The 21791-nt window shown below is 43.1% G+C and overlaps 2 protein-coding genes across 4 annotated transcripts; one reads left to right on the top strand and one right to left on the bottom strand.

Moving 5' to 3' along the window:
• The first annotated feature begins 1184 nt into the window (after positions 1 to 1184).
• ciapin1 (cytokine induced apoptosis inhibitor 1) lies at positions 1185 to 13247 on the top strand. 3 transcript variants are annotated; one of them, XM_080906723.1, is made up of 10 exons: positions 1185 to 1472; positions 2463 to 2815; positions 7680 to 7842; positions 8377 to 8520; positions 9491 to 9570; positions 11245 to 11413; positions 12099 to 12175; positions 12392 to 12513; positions 12824 to 12905; positions 13000 to 13247. In XM_080906723.1, exons 2-10 carry the CDS (start codon positions 2492 to 2494, stop codon positions 13108 to 13110), a joined length of 1272 nt encoding a protein of 423 aa, XP_080762849.1. In that variant the 5' UTR covers positions 1185 to 1472; positions 2463 to 2491; the 3' UTR covers positions 13111 to 13247. The 3 variants fall into 3 exon arrangements, with proteins under 3 accessions (XP_080762849.1, XP_080762851.1, XP_080762850.1); XM_080906725.1 differs by lacking the exon at positions 2463 to 2815 and having other exon boundaries at positions 7651 to 7842; XM_080906724.1 differs by lacking the exon at positions 2463 to 2815 and having other exon boundaries at positions 1186 to 1472.
• Positions 13248 to 13713: 466 nt separating this feature from the next.
• Positions 13714 to 21713, bottom strand: prmt7 (protein arginine methyltransferase 7). The gene is made up of 17 exons (XM_080906710.1): positions 21466 to 21713; positions 20778 to 20814; positions 20476 to 20625; positions 20273 to 20381; positions 19923 to 20035; positions 19592 to 19821; positions 19335 to 19515; positions 18721 to 18848; positions 18315 to 18453; positions 18148 to 18231; positions 18008 to 18055; positions 17742 to 17831; positions 17289 to 17450; positions 16692 to 16766; positions 15903 to 16063; positions 15418 to 15514; positions 13714 to 14414 (listed from the first exon to the last, which is right to left on the bottom strand). The coding sequence occupies exons 1-17, from the start codon at positions 21558 to 21560 to the stop codon at positions 14256 to 14258; spliced, it is 2058 nt and encodes a 685-aa protein (XP_080762836.1). The 5' UTR covers positions 21561 to 21713; the 3' UTR covers positions 13714 to 14255.
• Positions 21714 to 21791: the final 78 nt, after the last annotated feature.

Raw genomic sequence — 21791 nt, 5'->3', positions numbered from 1 at the left:
CAGTGACAATAATATTGTATGCTGTAATCGTACTGGGCAATTAGTGATACAAAAAACCTGTTTTATCCTGTGAATAAAAGTATGTACCATAATAACAGAAGCGAAACGCAATATTGTGTCAGGACAATTCACTATTTATGCACAATAAATAAAGGAGCATAGCGCGACAATTTCTGTTCAGCGCCAGACTTGCTTGTAACCTATATCACCAATTATGTTAAGAAAAATGACGCATTAACTACAACAGCAGACTGACCTTTGTGTAAATGCTTGGAGCAGACTAACCTGTGAGCTGGAGTGTTCTAGGACGTTATATTTGATCTTTGAATGGCTGCAATCCAGGCCGTCTTTGTTACTTCGGAAACATGGCTCGAACAATTTCTCTTCAACGACATAATCCGATAACAACCGATCTCTTTACCCGTCGGCTTCCCGTGGCTGTCATGCGACCGGCTATTGCAGTTAATAATACAACGGCTTCTTGACATTTTTGTGTTTCTTTTTATCCTGTGTGACTGATTTTAATTGAAAGCCTGCGTGCGCTAGTACCGCTTGCCACGAGTTCCCAGAATCCTTTGCGGTTCTACCCGTGAATGACGTCACATTTTCAATCTCTATATAATATGCATGTTAAATTTTATATTTGGGGTAAAATATCAAGTCTTTTCAAGTAAACCGGTTCAAGTCCAATTCAAGTCCCAAGTCTTAGAACATTTTTTCAAGTCAAGTCTAAAGTCATAAAATTAATGACTCGAGTCTGACTCGAGTCCAAGTCATGTGACTCGAGTCCACACCTCTGGTGTGTGTGCGTTTTTCACGTCTGTGTCCCAGTAATCATAAACTTGTAGCTAGAGCATTTAATTTCCCAAACGCGAACACTCTTTTTCAGTGTTTATACATTTAAACTCAATCACGCCTGTAAATTACAATAAAACTAAGACCATCGAATTGTGCAAAAAAAAAGAAGTAATTTTAATAAATTTAATAGTTAAAAACTTTTCCATGAAAAGGTTTGAAAAATATATTTTGGATTATCCTGTATTAGGTAAGCATAAACCTATTGCGTCTAAATTAATTTATATTAAGTCAAGTATACATAATGTATGAAGAACCTTCACACAGCCTGTGGGCCCGTGGGCCAGGCTCAAATACTTTACTTTGAAAATAGGAACCGGAAACACGCTCTGACGTAACTGTAGCTGAGTTTAACCGCCATCAGGACAGCAGGCAAGTCTTCGTGTAGGCTCGGTTTACGTTTTGTTTCTTTAGTTAATTCTGCCACCAGAGGCCTTTTAGGAGAGCAGTAGACAAACGTTAAGCCTTTGATACTGCGGGTAGCCGTGTAGCGGGAGCTGCTTGGTGTTCACGCCGTCGTTAGGAGCTGATTACGAGCCTCTGCCGGTGCTGCGTCACGTTGTTTGCTCCTCGGAGCTCCTGAAACACCGGAGTCAAGAACAAACCTCTAATTATTGGTATGTCACGTAAGCGGTTTTTTCTGTTTTGCAGACTTTAAACACATCTCTTCACTGTCACTTACAGAGCGACAGGGAACCTTCTAGACCTTTGTACGATAACATTAGAATAACATTTTGTAATTTGGCTCTGATTGGATCTTAAAGGCTTTTTATTACACTCATTTGCACTTCCACGTTTATATTAGAATAGCTTTACATTAAGATTCACACTTGTATAAATACCCCTTTGATTTGATTTTTACTGTGATTTTTACTTTAACTAATAATTAGTTAATGTGAGAAAACATGCCTTTCATGTATATTGATACTGTGTTTTTAGGAAATCTCGAATGATATTGTGCCCATCTTTGAAGCACTTTGGGTCAGCTTCTGTTCTTCAAATGTTTTGTAGGATATGAATAAAATAAACGTTACAGTCAATACAAAAAATTTCAGACATGTTTCACAGTGCAGGTATGCGGCCCAGGACAGATCCCCTAAAGCTTCCTCAACATCATCTACCGCTGAGTAATTACATGTCTGAGAGGATGGTGTGTCATGTATGAGTGCTTGAACACAATATGAGGTACCTGTGCTTTTGGTAAATACACCTTTAAAGCTCACAGAACATGTGGAAAGACAGAGATGGCAGTTTAAAACTATTCCCACATACAGTGGGGCAAAAAAGTATTTAGTCAGCCACCGATTGTGCAAGTTCCCCCACTTAAAATGATGACAGAGGTCAGTAATTTGCACCAGAGGTACACTTCAACTGTGAGAGACAGAATGTGGAAAAAAAATCCATGAATTCACATGGTAGGATTTGTAAAGAATTTATCCGTAAATCAGGGTGGCAAATAAGTATTTGGTCACCTCAAACATGGAAAATCTCTGGCTCTCACAGACCTGTAACGTCTTCTGTAAGACGCTTTTCTGTCCCCCACTCGTTACCTGTATGAATGGCACCTGTTTGAACTCATCATCTGTATAAAAGACACCTGTCCACAGCCTCAAACAGTCAGACTCCAAACTCCGCCATGGCCAAGACCAAAGAGCTCTCGAAGGACACCAGGAAAAGTATTGTAGACCTGCACCAGACTGGGAAGAGTGAATCTACAATATGCAAGCAGCTTGGTGTGAAAAAATCAACTGTGGGAGCAATCATCAGAAAATGGAAGACATACAAGACCACTGATAATCTCCCACGATCTGGGGCTCCACGCAAGATCTCATCCCGTGGGGTCAAAATGATCATGAGAACGGTGAGCAAAGATCCCAGAACCACACGGGGGGACCTGGTGAATGACCTGCAGAGAGCTGGGACCAAAGTAACAAAGGTCACCATCAGTAACCAGTGTTGGGTAAGTTACTTTAAAATAGTAACTTAGTTACATTACTAGTTAGTTCTCTCAAAAGTAACTCAGTTACTTCAAGTTACTCGTTACTTTCAAAGTAACTAGTTACTAGGGAAAGTAACTTTGGTTTTACTCAGAATTCTCTTGTTAATGTGTTGCTTCCATAACTTTGCCAGTCTTCTAGCTTGCTTACTTGCCACAAGTGCACTGTGCCACCTACCAATAGAAAGGAAAAGATAATGTGCATATTTCCACAAAACAAGTCCCACGCCTGGACCGTCATTGACTACTGCCATGATTCTAGCCTACGTCACGGCGTCATGTGCGCCTTTTACATCCAACACAAAAACTGCAGTTGTGGTGCTTTGATTGTACTCAGAACTCGGAAATTCTGCCTTCTGAATAGGAAGATGTAGGCAACACCAGACTGCAGATGAGCTGCATACAGGGCTGGACTGGGACAGAAAATTGGCCCGGGCATTTTGACTAGAGACCGGCCCACCATTATAGGAAAAATCATAAAGCCTTTGAATGAAAATAAACACTGTTGTGACAGTGATGTACACTGTTCTGATGGTATATATGCATCAATCTATCAATCGTTTGTTGTAAGATTCAGATAATTATTTTTTAAAAGCTAGACATTTTAAATGAGAATAAGAAAGAAAAGTATTTCTTTGTGCCCCCCTCTCCCTGTTAATGCCCTACCTGGCCCCCTGGCAAAACTTTGCTAGATCCGCACCTGCACAGTTACCAGCTGTCAGCTACAGTGGGGCAAAAAAGTATTTAGTCAGCCACCGATTGTGCAAGTTCCCCCACTTAAAATGATGACAGAGGTCAGTAATTTGCACCAGAGGTACACTTCAACTGTGAGAGACAGAATGTGAAAAAAAAATCCATGAATTCACATGGTAGGATTTGTAAAGAATTTATCCGTAAATCAGGGTGGCAAATAAGTATTTGGTCACCTCAAACATGGAAAATCTCTGGCTCTCACAGACCTGTAACGTCTTCTGTAAGACGCTTTTCTGTCCCCCACTCGTTACCTGTATGAATGGCACCTGTTTGAACTCATCATCTGTATAAAAGACACCTGTCCACAGCCTCAAACAGTCAGACTCCAAACTCCGCCATGGCCAAGACCAAAGTGCTCTCGAAGGACACCAGGAAAAGTATTGTAGACCTGCACCAGACTGGGAAGAGTGAATCTACAATAGGCAAGCAGCTTGGTGTGAAAAAATCAACTGGGAGCAATCATCAGAAAATGGAAGACATACAAGACCACTGATAATCTCCCACGATCTGGGGCTCCACGCAAGATCTCATCCCGTGGGGTCAAAATGATCATGAGAACGGTGAGCAAAGATCCCAGAATCACACGGGGGGACCTGGTGAATGACCTGCAGAGAGCTGGGACCAAAGTAACAAAGGTCACCATCAGTAACACACTACAACGGCAGGGAATCAAATCCCGCAGTGCCAGACGTGTTCCGCTGCTGAAGCCAGTGCATGTCCAGGCCCGTCTGAAGTTTGCCAGAGAGCACATGGATGATACAGCAGAGGATTGGGAGAATGTCATGTGGTCAGATGAAACCAAAGTAGAACTTTTTGGTATAAACTCAACTCGTCGTGTTTGGAGGAAGAAGAATACTGAGTTGCATCCCAAGAACACCATACCTACTGTGAAGCATGGGGGTGGAAACATCATGCTATGGGGCTGTTTTTCTGCCAAGGGGACAGGACGACTGATCCGTGTTAAGGACAGAATGAATGGGGCCATGTATCGTGAGATTTTGAGCCAAAACCTCCTTCCATCAGTGAGAACTTTGAAGATGAAACGAGGCTGGGTCTTCCAACATGATAATGATCCAAAACACACCGCCCGGGCAACAAAGGAGTGGCTCCGTAAGAAGCATTTGAAAGTCCTGGAGTGGCCTAGCCAGTCTCCAGACCTCAACCCCATAGAAAATCTGTGGCGGGAGTTGAAAGTCCGTGTTGCTCGGCAACAGCCCCAAAACATCACTGCTCTCGAGAAGATCTGCATGGAGGAATGGGCCAAAATACCAGCTACTGTGTGTGCAAACCTGGTAAAGACCTATAGTAAACGTTTGACCTCTGTTATTGCCAACAAAGGTTATGTTACAAAGTATTGAGTTGTATTTTTGTTATTGACCAAATACTTATTTGCCACCCTGATTTACGAATAAATTCTTTACAAATCCTACCATGTGAATTCATGGATTTTTTTCTTCACATTCTGTCTCTCACAGTTGACGTGTACCTCTGGTGCAAATTACTGACCTCTGTCATCATTTTGGGGGGGAACTTGCACAATCGGTGGCTGACTAAATACTTTTTTGCCCCACTGTACCTAAAAAAGGATCCTGGTGTTATTTGCCTCTCAGAAACAGTTCATAACTTCCCTTCAACTCATTCATGTCACCTAAAAGGTAAACCTGTTTCTCCATCACAGCTCTGATGATCCAGTAAGGACATCTCCTGGTTTCATCTTCATGTTTCCCTCTCACCAGATAACCAAACCATATCATGACCAGCAGCTTTACAGCTGTGGCTCCAGCAAACATCAGCTGATACTAGAAATTAATATTAAATAAATTCTAACAACAGCTGATCAAGCTTAAACGTGCTGCTGTTGTTTAGCGCGACATCCGCTGGTTTCCTCTTTCGGCGCAAAGTGGGATAAACAAACAAGAGAGCCGATCAGCTGATCATTGATCAGTTTTCATGATTGAAGTAGAAACAGGAGAGGGAGGGGGGAGAATGTAAGAAGAAGAGGCAGCTGTGCAGCAAAGACACAGAATAATTCCAGCTTTGTGCCTTTTTCATTGTAGCTGAATTACGGGACAAACTGTTCCTTTTCACCTCAATAAGAAACGCGTAATATTTTCTCTGAATACCAGACGGGACGGTTGGCAACTCTAATAACTTATGAACAAAATAAAGTTAAACATCATTAACTTCATAGCACCCACCCAGCTGTATAGAAACTCCGTCATGCTAGCTAGCACGCAGTAAGGAAAAAGTCAGAATAACGAAAATAAACTCCACCTAAACTTGGTTTATATCTGACCCAGAGAGACTGCAGGTCATAACTTCTTACCTGAAGTTCAGTTCACACTTGGACCGGCGGCCGCCTCGGGTCTCTTTTCCTTCATCCACCTGCTGGCCTCCACCACTTGCTAATGTTACTGAATCTGTGGAAGCTCCGCGATAGCCACCACACGAAGTAACGAGTAACGACCCTATCTAAATCCCAGTAACGGCTAACGCGTTCCTGATTTTGGCATAATAACTAGTTACCGTGCTCGTTACCACAATAATAACGTAGTTACTGTAACGCGTTACTTAATAACGCGTTAGTCCCAACACTGTCAGTAACACACTACAACGGCAGGGAATCAAATCCCGCAGTGCCAGACGTGTTCCGCTGCTGAAGCCAGTGCATGTCCAGGCCCGTCTGAAGTTTGCCAGAGAGCACATGGATGATACAGCAGAGGATTGGGAGAATGTCATGTGGTCAGATGAAACCAAAGTAGAACTTTTTGGTATAAACTCAACTCGTCGTGTTTGGAGGAAGAAGAATACTGAGTTGCATCCCAAGAACACCATACCTACTGTGAAGCATGGGGGTGGAAACATCATGCTATGGGGCTGTTTTTCTGCCAAGGGGACAGGACGACTGATCCGTGTTAAGGACAGAATGAATGGGGCCATGTATCGTGAGATTTTGAGCCAAAACCTCCTTCCATCAGTGAGAACTTTGAAGATGAAACGAGGCTGGGTCTTCCAACATGACAATGATCCAAAACACACCGCCCGGGCAACAAAGGAGTGGCTCCGTAAGAAGCATTTGAAAGTCCTGGAGTGGCCTAGCCAGTCTCCAGACCTCAACCCCATAGAAAATCTGTGGCGGGAGTTGAAAGTCCGTGTTGCTCGGCGACAGCCCCAAAACATCACTGCTCTCGAGAAGATCTGCATGGAGGAATGGGCCAAAATACCAGCTACTGTGTGTGCAAACCTGGTAAAGACCTATAGTAAACGTTTGACCTCTGTTATTGCCAACAAAGGTTATGTTACAAAGTATTGAGTTGTATTTTTGTTATTGACCAAATACTTATTTTCCACCCTGATTTACGAATAAATTCTTTACAAATCCTACCATGTGAATTCATGGATTTTTTCTTCACATTCTGTCTCTCACAGTTGAAGTGTACCTCTGGTGCAAATTACTGACCTCTGTCATCATTTTGGGGGGGGGGAACTTGCGCAATCGGTGGCTGACTAAATACTTTTTTTCCCCACTGTAATCCAGTGGAGCCATGTTCCAAAAGACTTGAAGCTTTAACAGCTGCCAAAGAGGCTTCTGCAGAATACAGAATCAAGACTCTGTAAGTGGGAGTGGAGTTGAGCACTGGATGAATCTGTTGTGTCTTAATGTTACAGACATGCCAGTTTGGCCTTTCTTGCAGCCTGGCTGATTCATCAAGTTACAGACCTTGGGTTGAAATTTTACAACCTCCACAGACACCAAAACTGCAGTTTCTTTTCATTATTTTTTCCACTGCTGCTTGTTTCTAATGAACAGCTTAGCTTTGACCCAGCTGCTGTTTACAGAGTCAGAGAGTCTACACGATAGCAGGAAGAAAGAGTTCACTTGCTGTTGATTTTCCCAGAACAACAAAATTTACTTTTTTGTTTTTGTGCAAGTACATGTGGGATTTATGTTGTCATGGTGGAGGCCACAGCAGCAAAAGGATGGAATGCTTCAGTAGTCATTACCTACACCTTTAAACACACAAACTTTGATGCTGCACTTTCAGGTATAAAAACTTGAGTTCACTTCCTCCAGGGAATCATGGCAGACCTTGGCATCAGAGCAGGAGACAAAGTGGTGCTGGTGTGGGCTCAGCCTTCAACACCTACGGCCCTGAAGCAGTACGCAGAGGAGCTGGGAGCGGTCGTCGGTCCGGATGGTAGAGTGGCGGTGGAGAACATGGACAGGCTGCTGCTGTGTAAGTTCACCTGATAATTTCTTTTTAACACATGCTCTGACTTAACCTCTTAAGGAAAACTGCTGAAACAGCAGCTGTAGACTGTCATCATCACCACAATCAACACGCGTTAAATTCCCCTGCATCTCTGTCATGAGTTCATGTGTGCAAATGTCTAAAAATAGTCACAATTACAGTACTTATCGTAACTGCTACTTAACTACTCGGGAGAACAGCTGTTAAAGAGAGGTGCTTTCTGAGGTGGCGGGAATTTAAAATGCACTTCATGTACCTGGTGAACACAGATCTGCCTGTAAGAGGTTATTGATGAAACTTGCAAATGAATATTTCTGAATCGATAGAACTTTAAGACAAAGGAAACTCGAATTCACAAAGAATATCCATTTTCTTCCAGTGCACCTGCACACTGGGTCTTATGGTTAACCCACCTCCTACGTCTCACTTTGAACCCCTGCTCCATTGTGAAATACTTTAGTTTGCAGTTCAGAACATAGCGTATTTCACATTAATTGTCTCCTCCTGTCCTCTCCTCAGCCTCTCACGCGGCCTCCACCTTCAACTGGGTGCTCTCTTGCCTTCTGGCTGACAGCTCCTCCATCCACACTTCAGAGACTCTAGCAGAGATAGCCAGAGTGCTCAAACCTGGAGGGCAGCTGGTCCTTGATGAACCAGTTACAGGTAAGAGACAGTAGTCCATTCATCCATTTGCTGCTGGAAGATAAAAAAGATACTCCAGATGTCCCACTTAGCAGCTCCTCCTGAGGGATGGTGCCCTTTGTTGAGCCAGCATGGAATCCTTTTGACCTGTTACATTTAATCCTAATAACACTGGGACTTCACTGTTATTCATTTTGTCATTGTTTTTTTTGTTTTTTTACTTTCATGGATTTTTAAAAAATATGCTTGGCCTGCAATAGCATTTTTTTCACATCTGAACCAATCACTGTTCAGTTATTAAAAGGTTAAACACCTCCTGAAGTAGGAGCTAAGAGACCCCAAAAAACAGGGTTCCAAGAAATCTTCTAGTACCTAATTCCTGCAGTCATAAGAGCTGTGAAAAGGTTCCTGTGCCCCTGGAACTGGGGCATTTTAAGGAGCTCCAGCATTACTCTAACCTCTCCAAAAGTTGATTCTGTTCATCTGGACGTAGTGTTTTGTGGGAGAAATGTTTCATCACTCATCCAAGTGACTTCTTCACTCTCAGCTGACTGCAGGTTTCCCCAATCTTATAAACAGTACATTTGCATAATGACTGAAACCAGCCCACTGAAGGAACAGTGGGCTGGGAGGTCAGTTCCTTAATCTTAATTATGCAAATTCTCATGACCATTGATCAACATTAACAACAAACCATTACTCTGACCGCTCTCTGGAGCCTGCTACTCGGTCCCGGCAGGTGACTGGTAAGGATGACAGGTGAAATAGTAACCACTGGCAATGCAAAGTGTCAGGTATCAAGTTTATCTCACTTCAGCAGCATGACTGACGTGACTTTGAATGAGAGTGAAGGACACTGTTGTTTGACACGTGATACAAGAGTGGCCTAAGTGTGCACTGTTACAGTGGAAACGCATTATCGACAGCAGTTTAGGTGTATTTATCCTCGGTGTCGATGTGTTTTAATGTGCTGAGTATATCTGTGTTACAGAATCAGAAGGACAAAGTGTGAGGACAGCTGAGAAGCTGGTGTCGGCTCTGAAGCTGTCCGGCTTTATGTCAGTAACAGAGGTGAGTAGTTCACACTAGGGCTGTTCGATATAACGATATATATCGGATGACGATATAAAAACGTCTGTCGTTTCATTTTACGCTATCGTTTGTTTCGCAGTGTGGCAAAATAAAATGTTTACGGCAATATTTTTTTCATCGTTTGATGGTCACTGTAGTGGCTATATTAATTTGTTAAATTTCTCTTTCTTTTATATTTAATATGACCACACTACGGATGGACAAGCGACTGTTTTTACGCGTTGCTGTTAGCAACCACGATGGTAAAACAATGGCGTGGCTCCGCCGTCTGCTTGTTTGTTTTGCATATTAACCTTTCACAATAAAGCTCAAGATCCTGTTGAGGCTTTTCAAAATAAACAAAATCCTGTGAAAGAGTATGCAGTATTTACGGATGAGAAGCAAAAAAAGAGCCGTCAGGTGCTAAAAAATAAACCTTGGAGTCAAACGTTAGAACAGGCTTTTCCCCGCAGCACGCCGTGTAATAAATATTCACAAAGAAAACGGCGGCCGTTACAACTTATGTCTAAAAATGTATCGTTTCATGCACTGGCTAAAAGTCATAACTCCAGGTACACAACGCCCAGCTGAAAACACTTCATGCAAGTCGAGCTGCCCGAGATTCATGGAATTTACAGAAAATTTTAAATGTTGTGATTTATATCGTTATCGGGATGATAGATGTCTTATATCGGGATATGAGATTTTGGTCATATCGCACAGCCCTAGTTCACACTGTGGAGTAGAGGGATGTTTTCCCCAACATCTGCAACTGTGTACTCCAGCAACATGCATATTCAGGACATTATTCCACTTAGACCAGCTGATCGGAGCACTTGAGGCACCGGTTGACATGTTGTGAAGTTAGTTTTGGGTTTAAATTCCTGGAAGCTTGTCTCTGTAAACAGATTTTGAGTCTCCAGCTGCTTGAACAGTGAGGAACATGATTGGAAGAAAGAAGTTGGTATGGGTCTTTCAGTTGCTGGCTTCTGAGAATCCCCTTACTGAGGAGGTCTAATTATTGTTAATAGTTTGACCTGATGGTCATTTTTGCTTCCTCATTCACACGGAGCATCATCTGCCTCCATCGCATCCTATCCCTGCCATCCTCCTCTGTCATGTCCATATTCAACATCCTTTGTCCAATATATCCACCATCCCTCCTCTGCACATGTCACAAGGGTTTTCCCTAAAACCTGCATACCTTTTTAGTTTTATTTAATTTTTTTTAAATTTGCTGAGATTAAAAAAACGTGAACTTTGGGCAAAACGCTACACTGCCACTTTCTTCCCAGCCCAATAACGGTGTAATAGGGACAGGTGTAATAGGGACAGGTGTAATAGGGACAGGTGTAATAGGGACAGGGAAAGTGCTACACCAACATGACGCCACATCCTACCTTAACCAGTGCTGACTAATAAGGGAGGGCACAGTATAACTGCTGCTCTGAGTGTGCTGCACATCCCAGAGTGTTAGTATGAACATGGAGGAATCCTCAGTTCACTGTGGGTCCATCAGTTAAGCAGCGAATTTAGCTGCTACACGTTATTTCTGTGGGTCTTCACGTCACGGGTGGGGAAAAAAAAATGCTCCCAGCTGGGCGTATTCACAAGGCTGGATCCAGCCCCTGATTTTGTGCCATGCTTATATCAGTTTGCTGTCTCGTCATTCAGATCAGCAAAGCAGAGCTCAGTCCTGAAGCGCTGAGCTCCCTCAGGGCAGCCTCTGGTTACCAAGGAGACTCCCTGTCTCGAGTCCGCGTATCTGCCTCCAAACCCGACTTTGAGGTGGGGTCATCGAGCCAGATCAAACTGTCGTTTGGGAAAAAGACAGCCAAGCCAGGTAGGCTTCATAAGTACGCTTTGTTCTTTCTCCTGTTGTCTCTGAATCCACAGCTCACCGTCTCTGTCAACTATGATCTAATATAATAGGCTACAGATGCCAGATTCCCTTTAGTTTGTAGAGAGGTTTGAGTTGATGATGATAGGGACATAAATCTGTAATTTTACAGATTACAGATTTATGGCTTTGTTTATGGCTCTAACAAAGGAGAAGTTACTGTCTGGGCATTAGGAATACTTTATGTTAATAAACTGAGTTCTGCTCAGTTTAAAATGAAAGAAAATCCAACTGAAGAAACAAGAAGTACCACTATGAAGTCAAGAACAATCAAGTTAGGAATCTGCTGACCAATTTGGAAAAAAAAAACCAAACGTTTTCACGTTTTAAAGACTATCAACAGAAGACGAGTGACTTTCTCGACTCTTTATACAGACACAATAATCCAGTTTGTCTGCGATCGCTTCTTTTTTATTTTTAATTTTTATGAATAATGTAATTTCCACTTGGAGGACGAAACTTCATTTCCTATTCGGGCTGTCTGTCGTCCTCACTACAGTAACATTTTATTTTAATTTTTTTTTTTAACAATGCTGCATTTGCATCATTATAAGTGACGAGTGAGTCTGTGAGCTCCTCAGACTGTCTGTGCTGTGAAGCTAATGTTGGTTAAAATGTGTGATTTCAGCAGAGAAACCTGCTCTGGATCCCAACACGGTGAAAATGTGGACGCTGTCAGCCAACGACATGAACGACGATGATGTGGTGAGTTTGTACACCGACTGAAGCGCTGAACCACGCACACGTGACCGTTTATTAGGCAGACTGAAATCCTCTTTTAAAGAAAAATATATGTATTTCAGCACGATGTAGTTTGTGGGGAATTGCTGATTTTTCTGCAGTTTCTCAAACCTGGAGTAATGCAACACATAAATGACACACTGATGTTTTTCTTGTCCGTCGTGTTTATGTTCTGTGTAGGATCTGATGGACTCGGATGCTCTGCTGGATGAAGATGACTTGAAAAAACCTGATCCAGCTTCTCTTAAAGCTCCGGCCTGTGGAGAAGGAGCCGACAAGAAGAAGAAAGCCTGCAAGAGCTGGTGAGGTTTTGTTTAAATCTCACATATTTTGGAGAGATTTAAGACCAAGATCCGAGCTTTCAGAAATGTCAGTGCACTTTTAACCAGATATTACACGATTTACCCATGCACAACCTTTGGGCTCATGCTCATTTTCAGCTTCATGACTTATAAAATTTATGTTTGAGATGTCCGCATTAAGGACGTCTGCTCTCACTGACAGCATACAGATCCAGTGTTATGAGCAATCTGAAGTTTGCGGCGATCTGAAACTTTTGCATGAGCATGAAGGACATCATGTGACGTGATGCTGTACTGTATCTTTGTGTAGCACGTGTGGGCTAGCTGAAGAACTGGAGCAGGAGAGTAAAGGAAAACAGAAGACTGACCTGCCAAAATCAGCCTGTGGAAGTGTGAGTGTATACTTTCAAAAGCCTGCATTGGTTCCTCATCCCTCCTCTGGTTCTAATAAAGAAATAATAATTATCTTTGTTCTGTTTGTGGCAGTGTTACCTTGGCGATGCTTTCCGATGTGCCAGCTGCCCGTACACGGGGATGCCGGCGTTCAAGCCGGGAGAGAAAATCGTTCTGGACAACAAAACACTGACGGATGCTTGAAACACAACTTCAGCAACGCGCACTGCTCAAACCTCAACACATGACATTCCTCTCTTTTCCAACCCTGTAGACACGATTCCCTCTGATTAAACCCCGAGGATCAGTGAGGCACCTCGCTGATCCATTTTGTGTATAATCCACACGGGAGTAAATATGCACTGAGAATGTTTGAGTCCTGCTGTGATGAGATTTAAAACATAAAGTAAACTCTCAAGATGATCAGTGCAATTACACCATACAGAAATGTTTTTTTCAATCTGTCAGCTGGATTGCAGTTTCCATCATTGCAGCTTCAATAGAAATGATTCATCATTGACTACAAAGTCTATAGTGAGAGCGCCTTCACCTGAAGGCTTTCTAGGTCATTCTGAAAAGCTGACATGCTTTCTTTATTCCTTGAATTTAACTTCCATTTACACCTGATCGCTAACAGCTGAAGAACCGAGTGGAAACGTATTGCTGTTTAAGATTTACGAACGCTGACATCGAAACCAAACCGCATTTAAACCGTTCAAATGAAGGGTCTGTATGTATGTGGAAGGCAAAGAAGTGTTGTTGCCTCTCTTTGTTTCATTGCAATAAACTAAAACCAGCCTTACAATGTTCAAACATATCCCATTTATTTCACTGCATGTGACTAAATACTTAAGAAATGGTTATTGGTATTGTGACTGCAGGTGGCCCAGGATCTAAATGTAATCCCTTGCTTTAACAGCAGCTTTAAACACTCGTTTTAGAATATGACTTCTTTCACAAAAACTCTTGACGCCAATTTAAAAAAACAACTTTATAAACAATTTCCTGAATATCAAATAAATAGTCTCTCAAAACAACATTTGGCTTTACTAGACTGTAACCTGCTGACTTACAGCTGCTACATCTCTTCTAAGTTTTTGTGTACAAACCTTTATTGTAATGAGAATTAAAAAAACGACTTCAAACAGACTTTTAATGTCCAGCTGATACAAAATATCCCGCAGCGGTATCATCTCAGAAAGTAAAAAATAGAACTGGTGACATCCTCACTAAGCTTCTCATGTTCCACACTCTGAATTATGGTTATTCATGGAGATTCAGTCAGAACAAAACATGTTAAATGTCAGGTTTGGCAAAAAGTGAGCTGTTCAGTCGGTGATTGCTCGACGTCACTGAGATGTGACACTGAAGTCCATCCTAATGTCTCCTAAACTGGGTTCAAAGGTGAAGCTGTAGGACACCGCGGCCCTGCCGTCACCTGAGATCTCCCACGGCGACCCGAAGAAGTACACTCCCTGCTTCCTGTGTCGACTCCACTCGCAGTCGCCCTGCAGGAGAAACATCTGCTGTAAAACCCAACAAGTCCACTGTGTCCCCAAACTTCACACTCCCAGTGAAACGCTCCACCGAGGACCACTTTTAGTAATCTTTAGTGATTCTTTAAACTTATTTTGCTTTAATTGTTTTTCATTTACAGTATTGTATATGCACTCATAATCACTGTTCTTCTCATTGAAACAAAACAGCCCTACCAAATAATAGCAGGTAAAATCTGTTGACATTAGAAACAACCAGGAGTACTGACAAGCAGCCGATGAGGGTTAAGAGGGTGCAGACACCCGGTCTCCTTCTAAACTGCTGCAACTACAAAAGAAGACTAAAATTGTATAACAACTACACATCTGTTGGTAGTGCTGGCGAATGCCTGGATAAGAGGTTCTCCCTGTGGTTCCTCCCACAGCCCAAAGACATGCAGTTAGTGGTGATTCTAAATTAACCATAAGTATGAACGTGAGTGTAAATGGTTGTTTGTCTCTCTGTGTTAGTCCTGCAGCCTGTCCAGGGTGTACCTCTCCTCTCACCCTGTGGTGGCGGCTCTTTCAACACTGTGTTAGCAATTAAGTGTTAGCTCATTCAGAACTCTGCTGCTCGAGTCCTCACTAAGACCAAAAAAGTGGACCACATCAGTCCAGCTCTGAGGTCTTTACACTGGCTGCCTGTCCGTCAGAGGATAGACTTTAAAGTTCTGATGCTGGTCTATAAAGCTCTGAATGGTTTAGGACCAAAATACATCAATGACCTCCTGACCCAGTATGAACCATCCAGATCCCTCAGGTCATCTGGATCCGGTCTTTTATCAGTTCCCAGAGTCAGTTTGTTTGCTTGTTTTAATCAATTTTAAATCGTGCTTTTTATTTGTTTTTGTTTCTAATGTCTCTGTAAAGCACTTTGAATCACCTTGTTGTTGAATTGTGCTATACAAATAAACTTGCCTTGCCTAAAGAAAGAGTCATTTAGTAACGAAATGAAGCTCTAAACTGAGGCAGATACCTGCTCATTGATTGGTCCGTTGAGACCTGCGCTGACAGTGATGTCATCTGTCAGGTGGTACTCCATCCACAATGCAACACCATGGCAACGACCTTCCCTGAAAAGCATGTTTAACATAGAAAATATGCTACTGACTCAACTCTATGAAGCAGAAGATGAACGTCAAACCTCACAGTAGTATTTTAACAGCATCAAAACACAACAATAAAAGGAGCTCTACGGGGTGAGAGAAAACCCCGAAAATCAGACGTCCCCCGCGAGCAAGTATTTGGATGGTGGGAAGGAAAAACTCCCTTTTGACAGGAAGAACCAGGCTCAGGGAGTTGCTGCTTCAACCATTTGGGACTCAGGAGAAAGAGAAGAGACAAAACAAACTACAGAAAACAAAAGACAAATAACACAACAGCCACAATGATAGAAAACTGACATATTAGACTGACATGTATGTCTCAAATTAGTTCTGGCACTGATTAAAGTAACTGTACCTAATGAAAGACAGCAAGCCCTGGCTGCTGATTGGCTGCTGAGGGAGGCACTGTGTGAAGTCAAAGGTCATGGTGGCGGTGGACTGGGTGAGAGCCCGACAAGGATACTCCCACAGGGGGTGTGGCTCCGCCTCACGGGACTCGCGGAAATCCAGAGAGCGCTGAGGGGACATAAGGATTTATTTGGACACAGATAGTTACAGTTGTGATCAGCAGGAGTCGATGAGCTTCGAATTTATACCAAAAATTAATTAAAGGTGTTTCACACGGCTCATTTGTAGATCCACTTCTTTTTGTAATATATTTTTATTACATTATTTCATCGTCACAAATTGGTATGTACATTTATATGCAGATGACACAATGTTTTACTGTACTGTTGATTCTGCATTGAAATCTCCCAAATCACTCATTAGTCACTAACTGCTTTGCTTTCATTATGTTTTCTGTTCAGTTTTTGAAGGCTGAAGTTCAGCAGTTTGAAATGATTCAGCAAGCTTGTGCACATGAAAGTCCTCTCTCAGGGTCAAACTAGTATTTAGAGGTGTCTCTGTTTGAGTATTTGTCTTATTCCTGACACCTTCAATCCCAAAAGCTAATAGAACTCACAAAATAGAAGTAGCACAGAGCACCCTGACGGTAAAGTTCAATAAAAACGACTACAGATCATCTCTAATGAGTTTTTAAGATAATGCTTTTTACTGATCCAAATGTTACAGTGTTGCCATTAAAATAGAAATAACTCATTCAAAACCTCATTTAACATCCAGTGAAATCATCTCATTTTACCTGGACCATTTCATCCATGGGCGTGACATCGAAGCCCTCGCAGGTTCCACACGGCGCTCTTATCCTCCACAAATCCTACCAGGCGGACAAAGACAGAAACAACGCGTTTATTTTTTTGGTTAAATAATTGGATATACGTCTAAAATAACTGAATCTCAAATCACAGTCATTCCCCTCCACGTGAGAGGAATCTCACAGCATGTAGAACTGAAAGATGGAGATGCAGAAAATGATCAGAGTATTTAACACCTTCACTCACTGGTATGAACAAAACAAAAACAAACAAACAAAATAGCAACTTGTTTGTTGCCATTTGGATGAAACATTTAACAGCGCCTTCATCTGTGAACAGTCTTCATGCTTAAAACTAATAAGTATTAACCACTGAATATGACCTGAATTCACATAAGCAGCCAACATCTGATAGATTGATTAAGTATTTATTTGATTGGTTAAAGTGTAAAGTCTGAAGGATCATCGCAGAAACAAGTGTAAGCTGATTTCCACAAAGAGAAGATTTTTTGGTTTATGGGTCCCATTCTGGGAACGTTTGATCGCCCTGTATACAGATGATAACAACAATCATAACGGCCTCACCTGGAACTCCACAGCCACCATGTGAAGGGAGGCAGAGCGGGGCAGGATGCTGGCGTCGGGTCGCAGAAGACCTGCCAGGGCGGTGCGACAGTACCAGAAGAACAGGGAGTGCCACGGCAGGAGGCTGGTGCTGAAGTACGGTTCACCCATCAGGACGGAGATCTGCACAGGAGAGGCCAACATCACCTCACACATTTCAGTTTCCTTAGCACTCATGTGGGTGGGACTCCTGACGTAAAATCCTCTCTGTCATAACAGATTAATAGATGCTCCCAGTTTGACTGGACTGGACCAGGTTATGTGTTACCACAGTGATTTAGCCAGGTCAACACAGAAAACACAAGACTTTAAACTTGTCAACCCTTTAATCCTGCTTTGAGGTACATCCTTCTAAAGGAGTCTAAATGTGTTGCATTCAGATGCTTCCTGGTTGCATCGGGAAGACGACGGTACCTGTTCTCCTCCTACATCATTACTGGTCAGCTGCTCCGGCCTGATCTCCAGCAGCTCAACACGTCCTTTCATGGAGTTGGCTTCCAAAACCTGCAGAGAAAGATGCTTTCATGTTGATATACAGGACGTAACAAGCAGGATAAGACACAGTTTTGGTTATATGAAACCATTTTATCATCTTTTTACCAAAATGAAACAAGAATAAAAATCATACAGTGCCTGAAACATTTCAAAGCATCACCGCTGAGAATGATCTGAATGATTACCTCATCAATAACCTGTTTAGACATTTGGGAGTTCTCCAAACCGAACACCTGAGTAGAAAAGGAAACACAGGGAAGTGAAAACAGGCGTGACGCTGATGATGTCACGGAGCGACAGTATCTGTGAGGTGAAAGCGGCGTACCTTCTTGGCTCCGAGCATGTGAGCGAACACAGGAAGCAGACTCCCGTCACTGACGCTGAGACACACGCTGTCCTCTCTCAGCACCTGAAGTTCACCCAGCTCGTTAAACCGCAGTCGTATTTGAGAATATATGAATTTACACAGGCGGCCTCGATGCCTCCACTTACGCTGCGCAGAGCGCTGACGTAGCTCTCCGTACGCCGTCTGTCGTTAAGTTCGCCGAAACGCGGCCGAGTCCAAACCAGGTGAGCCTGGCAGGTGCAACATGGCCGAGAGGGAGGAGCCTCAGTCTGTGAGCCCCGCTGGCTGAAACGATCGACATTCAGACCAGTTTGTGACAATTCCCAACCAGGAGGACATGTTTGTGAGTAATGTCTGATAATTCAAGTTATTGCTGTTAAACGTGGTTCTACCATCCGCTGAATCATAGGGTGCAGCTTTTCACATGAATCTTTTCACTCATATTCAGTGAGAACAATCGCACTGATGTCTTCTTGTTGAGCTGCAGACAGATTCAAGAAGTCTCTTAAATAAATTGTTCAAAGCGTATACATGCGTCTGAGCAAACTGTACCTGCGAGGCTGCAGGCTGTACCACAGACTGTAGTCATCGTGGCAGACCATCAGGCTCAGCTCCTCTCCTTCTGTCACCTGGCTCTCCACAGGCAGGAAGTACACGCTCTGCATCCAGTGGTCGCGCCACTGAAAGACACGACAGTGACCGATGATTTATCGACTTACTTTTTGCCGTGACCAAAAAAAATGTCCCACGTGTGGGACTAATGAAGGTTTATCTTATCTCATACTAAACGCAGTGAGTCAAACCTCAGCTGTTTATGCAAAGCTAAGAAAATACCTTCATATATTTTAGCTTTAAAAAATATCAGTTCTGGCTTCTTTATCCTGTCAGTTGTGGATTTTACTGCAGTTTCATTATTATGTACAAAATCCATGCAAAGATGAAGACTGCCAGGCACATTTTCCTACTGTTTCTCCATGCTGCACACACCACAAAGAATCATGTCACAGATTTTTGCTGGCATCTTCACTGAATATAAAGTGAGTGCACTGAAGTGTTGTTCCCTCTGATATTTAAGAATATTTGTGGCACTGCTGCCTGAGCTGTTAAAGAGCTTGCTGTAGTCTGATGCTACTGGCTGCTTAAACACAAGCAGAGCAGTAACTCACCGGGGCCATCTTTGGCTCTTGGTAAGTCCAGCTGGGTGCCATGGTGCACACTATGGACCCAGTGGGGTCCATGTCCAGGTCCCACCAGGACAAAACCGCCTGAGCCCGGCCGCTTGACTGAGCCACAAACTGGGAGGAGTGGGCCTGGAAGGCGCTGCTTACAGGTTTGCTAAAATCCACGCTGAAAGGAAAGGATGACAGTCAGAGAGGGATGTGAATAACTGCAGATGCATACGAGCAAGTGTCTCCTTTCTTACGTGAACATGGTGCAGACGGGACCCAGCGGGGTGAAGCTGGCAGGAGACACCTGGCTCAGCTGGATGTCACACACCGCGTGAGCTCCGGCACACCGGCCCACTGCGGGCGGAGGGACCAGCCTGGCCCCCTCCACCTCAACTGGCTGCAGCTGAGCCCAGCTCCACAGAAGCTCCGACTCTACCAGCTGGGCGTAGACGGTGGCCCGGTGAGGGACGGCCTCGCAGCGCTCCTGCGGGGCAGCAAAAGGAAAGTAAAACTACCGGAAACAGTCCAAACCTTCAGCTGTGAGGAAGCTGCTGACGAATGCAGGAAAAGTGTGACAGCACACACCTGCATCAGGTTTTGGTGGGCGTGCTCGTAGCTGGGCAGAGCTCCTTCACCGATCAGCTCAGTATCGAACAGCTCTGTGATCAGGACGTTGGCCTTCACCTGCATGTCTCCATCTGGAAAACAGGGTTCTGGTTATGAAAACAGATGCACTGCTGTGTAAGTAATGAATGCTGTTTTTTTAAATGTCCTCTGCTTGTTTGGTTTTGTGCTTGGAGTGAATCGTTACAGTTTGGGAGAAAAGAGTGATGTTAGTAAGTTAATATATGGACAGAAGATTTAATTGATTTAGGGTGAGCTGTGAAGTTGAGATTCATTAACACACAGCCTGATGCAGTACTGCCGTGTCTGACCTGGTCCCACAGTGACGTCTGTGGAGTGTTTGTTAATAATCTTGATTTTGTCGGAGAAGCCGTTCTTCTCCACGATGCACTGCGCCGCCTCGGCCATCGGCTTAAAAACCTGCAGGGAAGCATCACAAAGTTATTAACTGATATTAAAACACCACAAGGGGGAAATGAATCCATGCTGAAGGAGAGCGATCAGTGATGTTCACCTCCACGGCGTAACAGAAGTCAGCCCCGGCCGTGATGGCCATCATCGACAGGAGGCCAGTTCCGGTGCCGATGTCCAGCACGATGACCCTCTCGCTGCGAGCCTTCACTCTGGCTACAGCAGCCCGGATGCCCTCATAGTATTTCTTATTCTGCAGTGGAAGACATGTTAGCGGTGTTGTTCTTTTATTTCTTCTGTCAAACACGACACTTGTTATATGTGTTATCCATCTATTTGGGTTTATTATTAGTAATAATAAAAGCACTTCTGAGAGTTCTGAGGGACTTTTTCTCCAGGTCTTACCCTGTCGTGATCGTGCAGCATGTCTGCATAGGAGGACCTGAAAGATAAACCGATGAAGGATCATTGCAAATTTTAAAAAACTGATTAAAGAAGAAAAAGATAAAAATTAGTCACTAATGCAGTTTAAACGTATAAAATCATCATTTTTGAAAACATAACCAACAAAGAACATGTGCCATAACAAAGTCAGTCAAAGGAGCTTAATTAAAACAGAGGAAAGTTAAGAAAAAGATAAATAAGAAAATGAATGTACAATTTAAAAAAATATGTTCATGTTCTGTTTACATTTGGATTTAGAAAGACAAACATATAATTTTTTTAAATTTTATTTTACAATTCTCATTTTTTAGGCCATTTTTTCCATGATATTTTTCACTTCAGTTAACGTTGATTTTTCAAAACCTTTTATTGATCAGCAGCAGTGTAGAGTGAGACTGTATCTGTAGTTTGTTTCCATATCATTATCTGTGCTTTTAGATCTCATATTCTTATCTTTATTGTGCATTTTTACACGTTTAAGTTGAGAATTTTCATGACAAACGTTACAATTTCTTTTGCCGGCATTACTGAACTTCCATACAGGATCACAGAGTGGCGAATATCTTCAGTGTTTCTAAGGATCTTTGTTTTCAGGGTACGCAAGACATCTGTAAACCACATCTGTGGTCACTGGACGCCCTGAGCATACCTGGCTATCTCCTGGTGGTAGTCGTACTCCTCGCTCTCCTCCACCCAGTCTAAAGCCCCGGTGGTCGGGTTGGCTCTCCCGCAGAAGGTCTTCATCTCCGCCACGACACTCGGACCCCTCTGCGGTTGAATGACGGCTGGTTTCACCTGAATATTCTCTACAAGTAGGCAAGTAAACACGATCACAGCAGCAGCGTTTCTCCAAAGGAAGCCGCCATCTTGCCACGTGACGTCACGTAGGCGGAGTCACGTGACGCTTTGCGTCGTTGATATTTTCTTTTTTGGTATTTGTGTCGTTATTGAAGTTGTAATTTAGGAGTTGGTTAT

The sequence above is a fragment of the Rhamphochromis sp. 'chilingali' genome (assembly GCF_963969265.1).
Source record: "Rhamphochromis sp. 'chilingali' genome assembly, chromosome: 2".
NCBI classification, from domain to species: domain Eukaryota; kingdom Metazoa; phylum Chordata; class Actinopteri; order Cichliformes; family Cichlidae; genus Rhamphochromis; species Rhamphochromis sp. 'chilingali'.
The sequence above is the reverse complement of the archived record's forward strand: the minus strand, read 5'-3'. Positions and strand labels throughout refer to the sequence as shown.

Bases quoted from the DNA above. Each gene is read 5' to 3' on its own strand.
- ciapin1 (XM_080906723.1), top strand. From the start codon at position 2,492: ATGGCCAAGACCAAAGAGCTCTCGAAGGACACCAGGAAAAGTATTGTA. The intron at 7,843-8,376 runs GTAAGTTCACCT...TCCTCTCCTCAG, and splicing joins CATGGACAGGCTGCTGCTGT to CCTCTCACGCGGCCTCCACC. The intron at 12,176-12,391 runs GTGAGTTTGTAC...TGTTCTGTGTAG, and splicing joins ACATGAACGACGATGATGTG to GATCTGATGGACTCGGATGC.
- prmt7 (XM_080906710.1), bottom strand. From the start codon at position 21,560: ATGAAGACCTTCTGCGGGAGAGCCAACCCGACCACCGGGGCTTTAGAC. The intron at 20,382-20,475 runs GTGAACATCACT...GCTTCCCTGCAG, and splicing joins ACTTCTGTTACGCCGTGGAG to GTTTTTAAGCCGATGGCCGA. The intron at 19,516-19,591 runs GTAAGAAAGGAG...CTTTCCTTTCAG, and splicing joins CCCGTCTGCACCATGTTCAC to CGTGGATTTTAGCAAACCTG.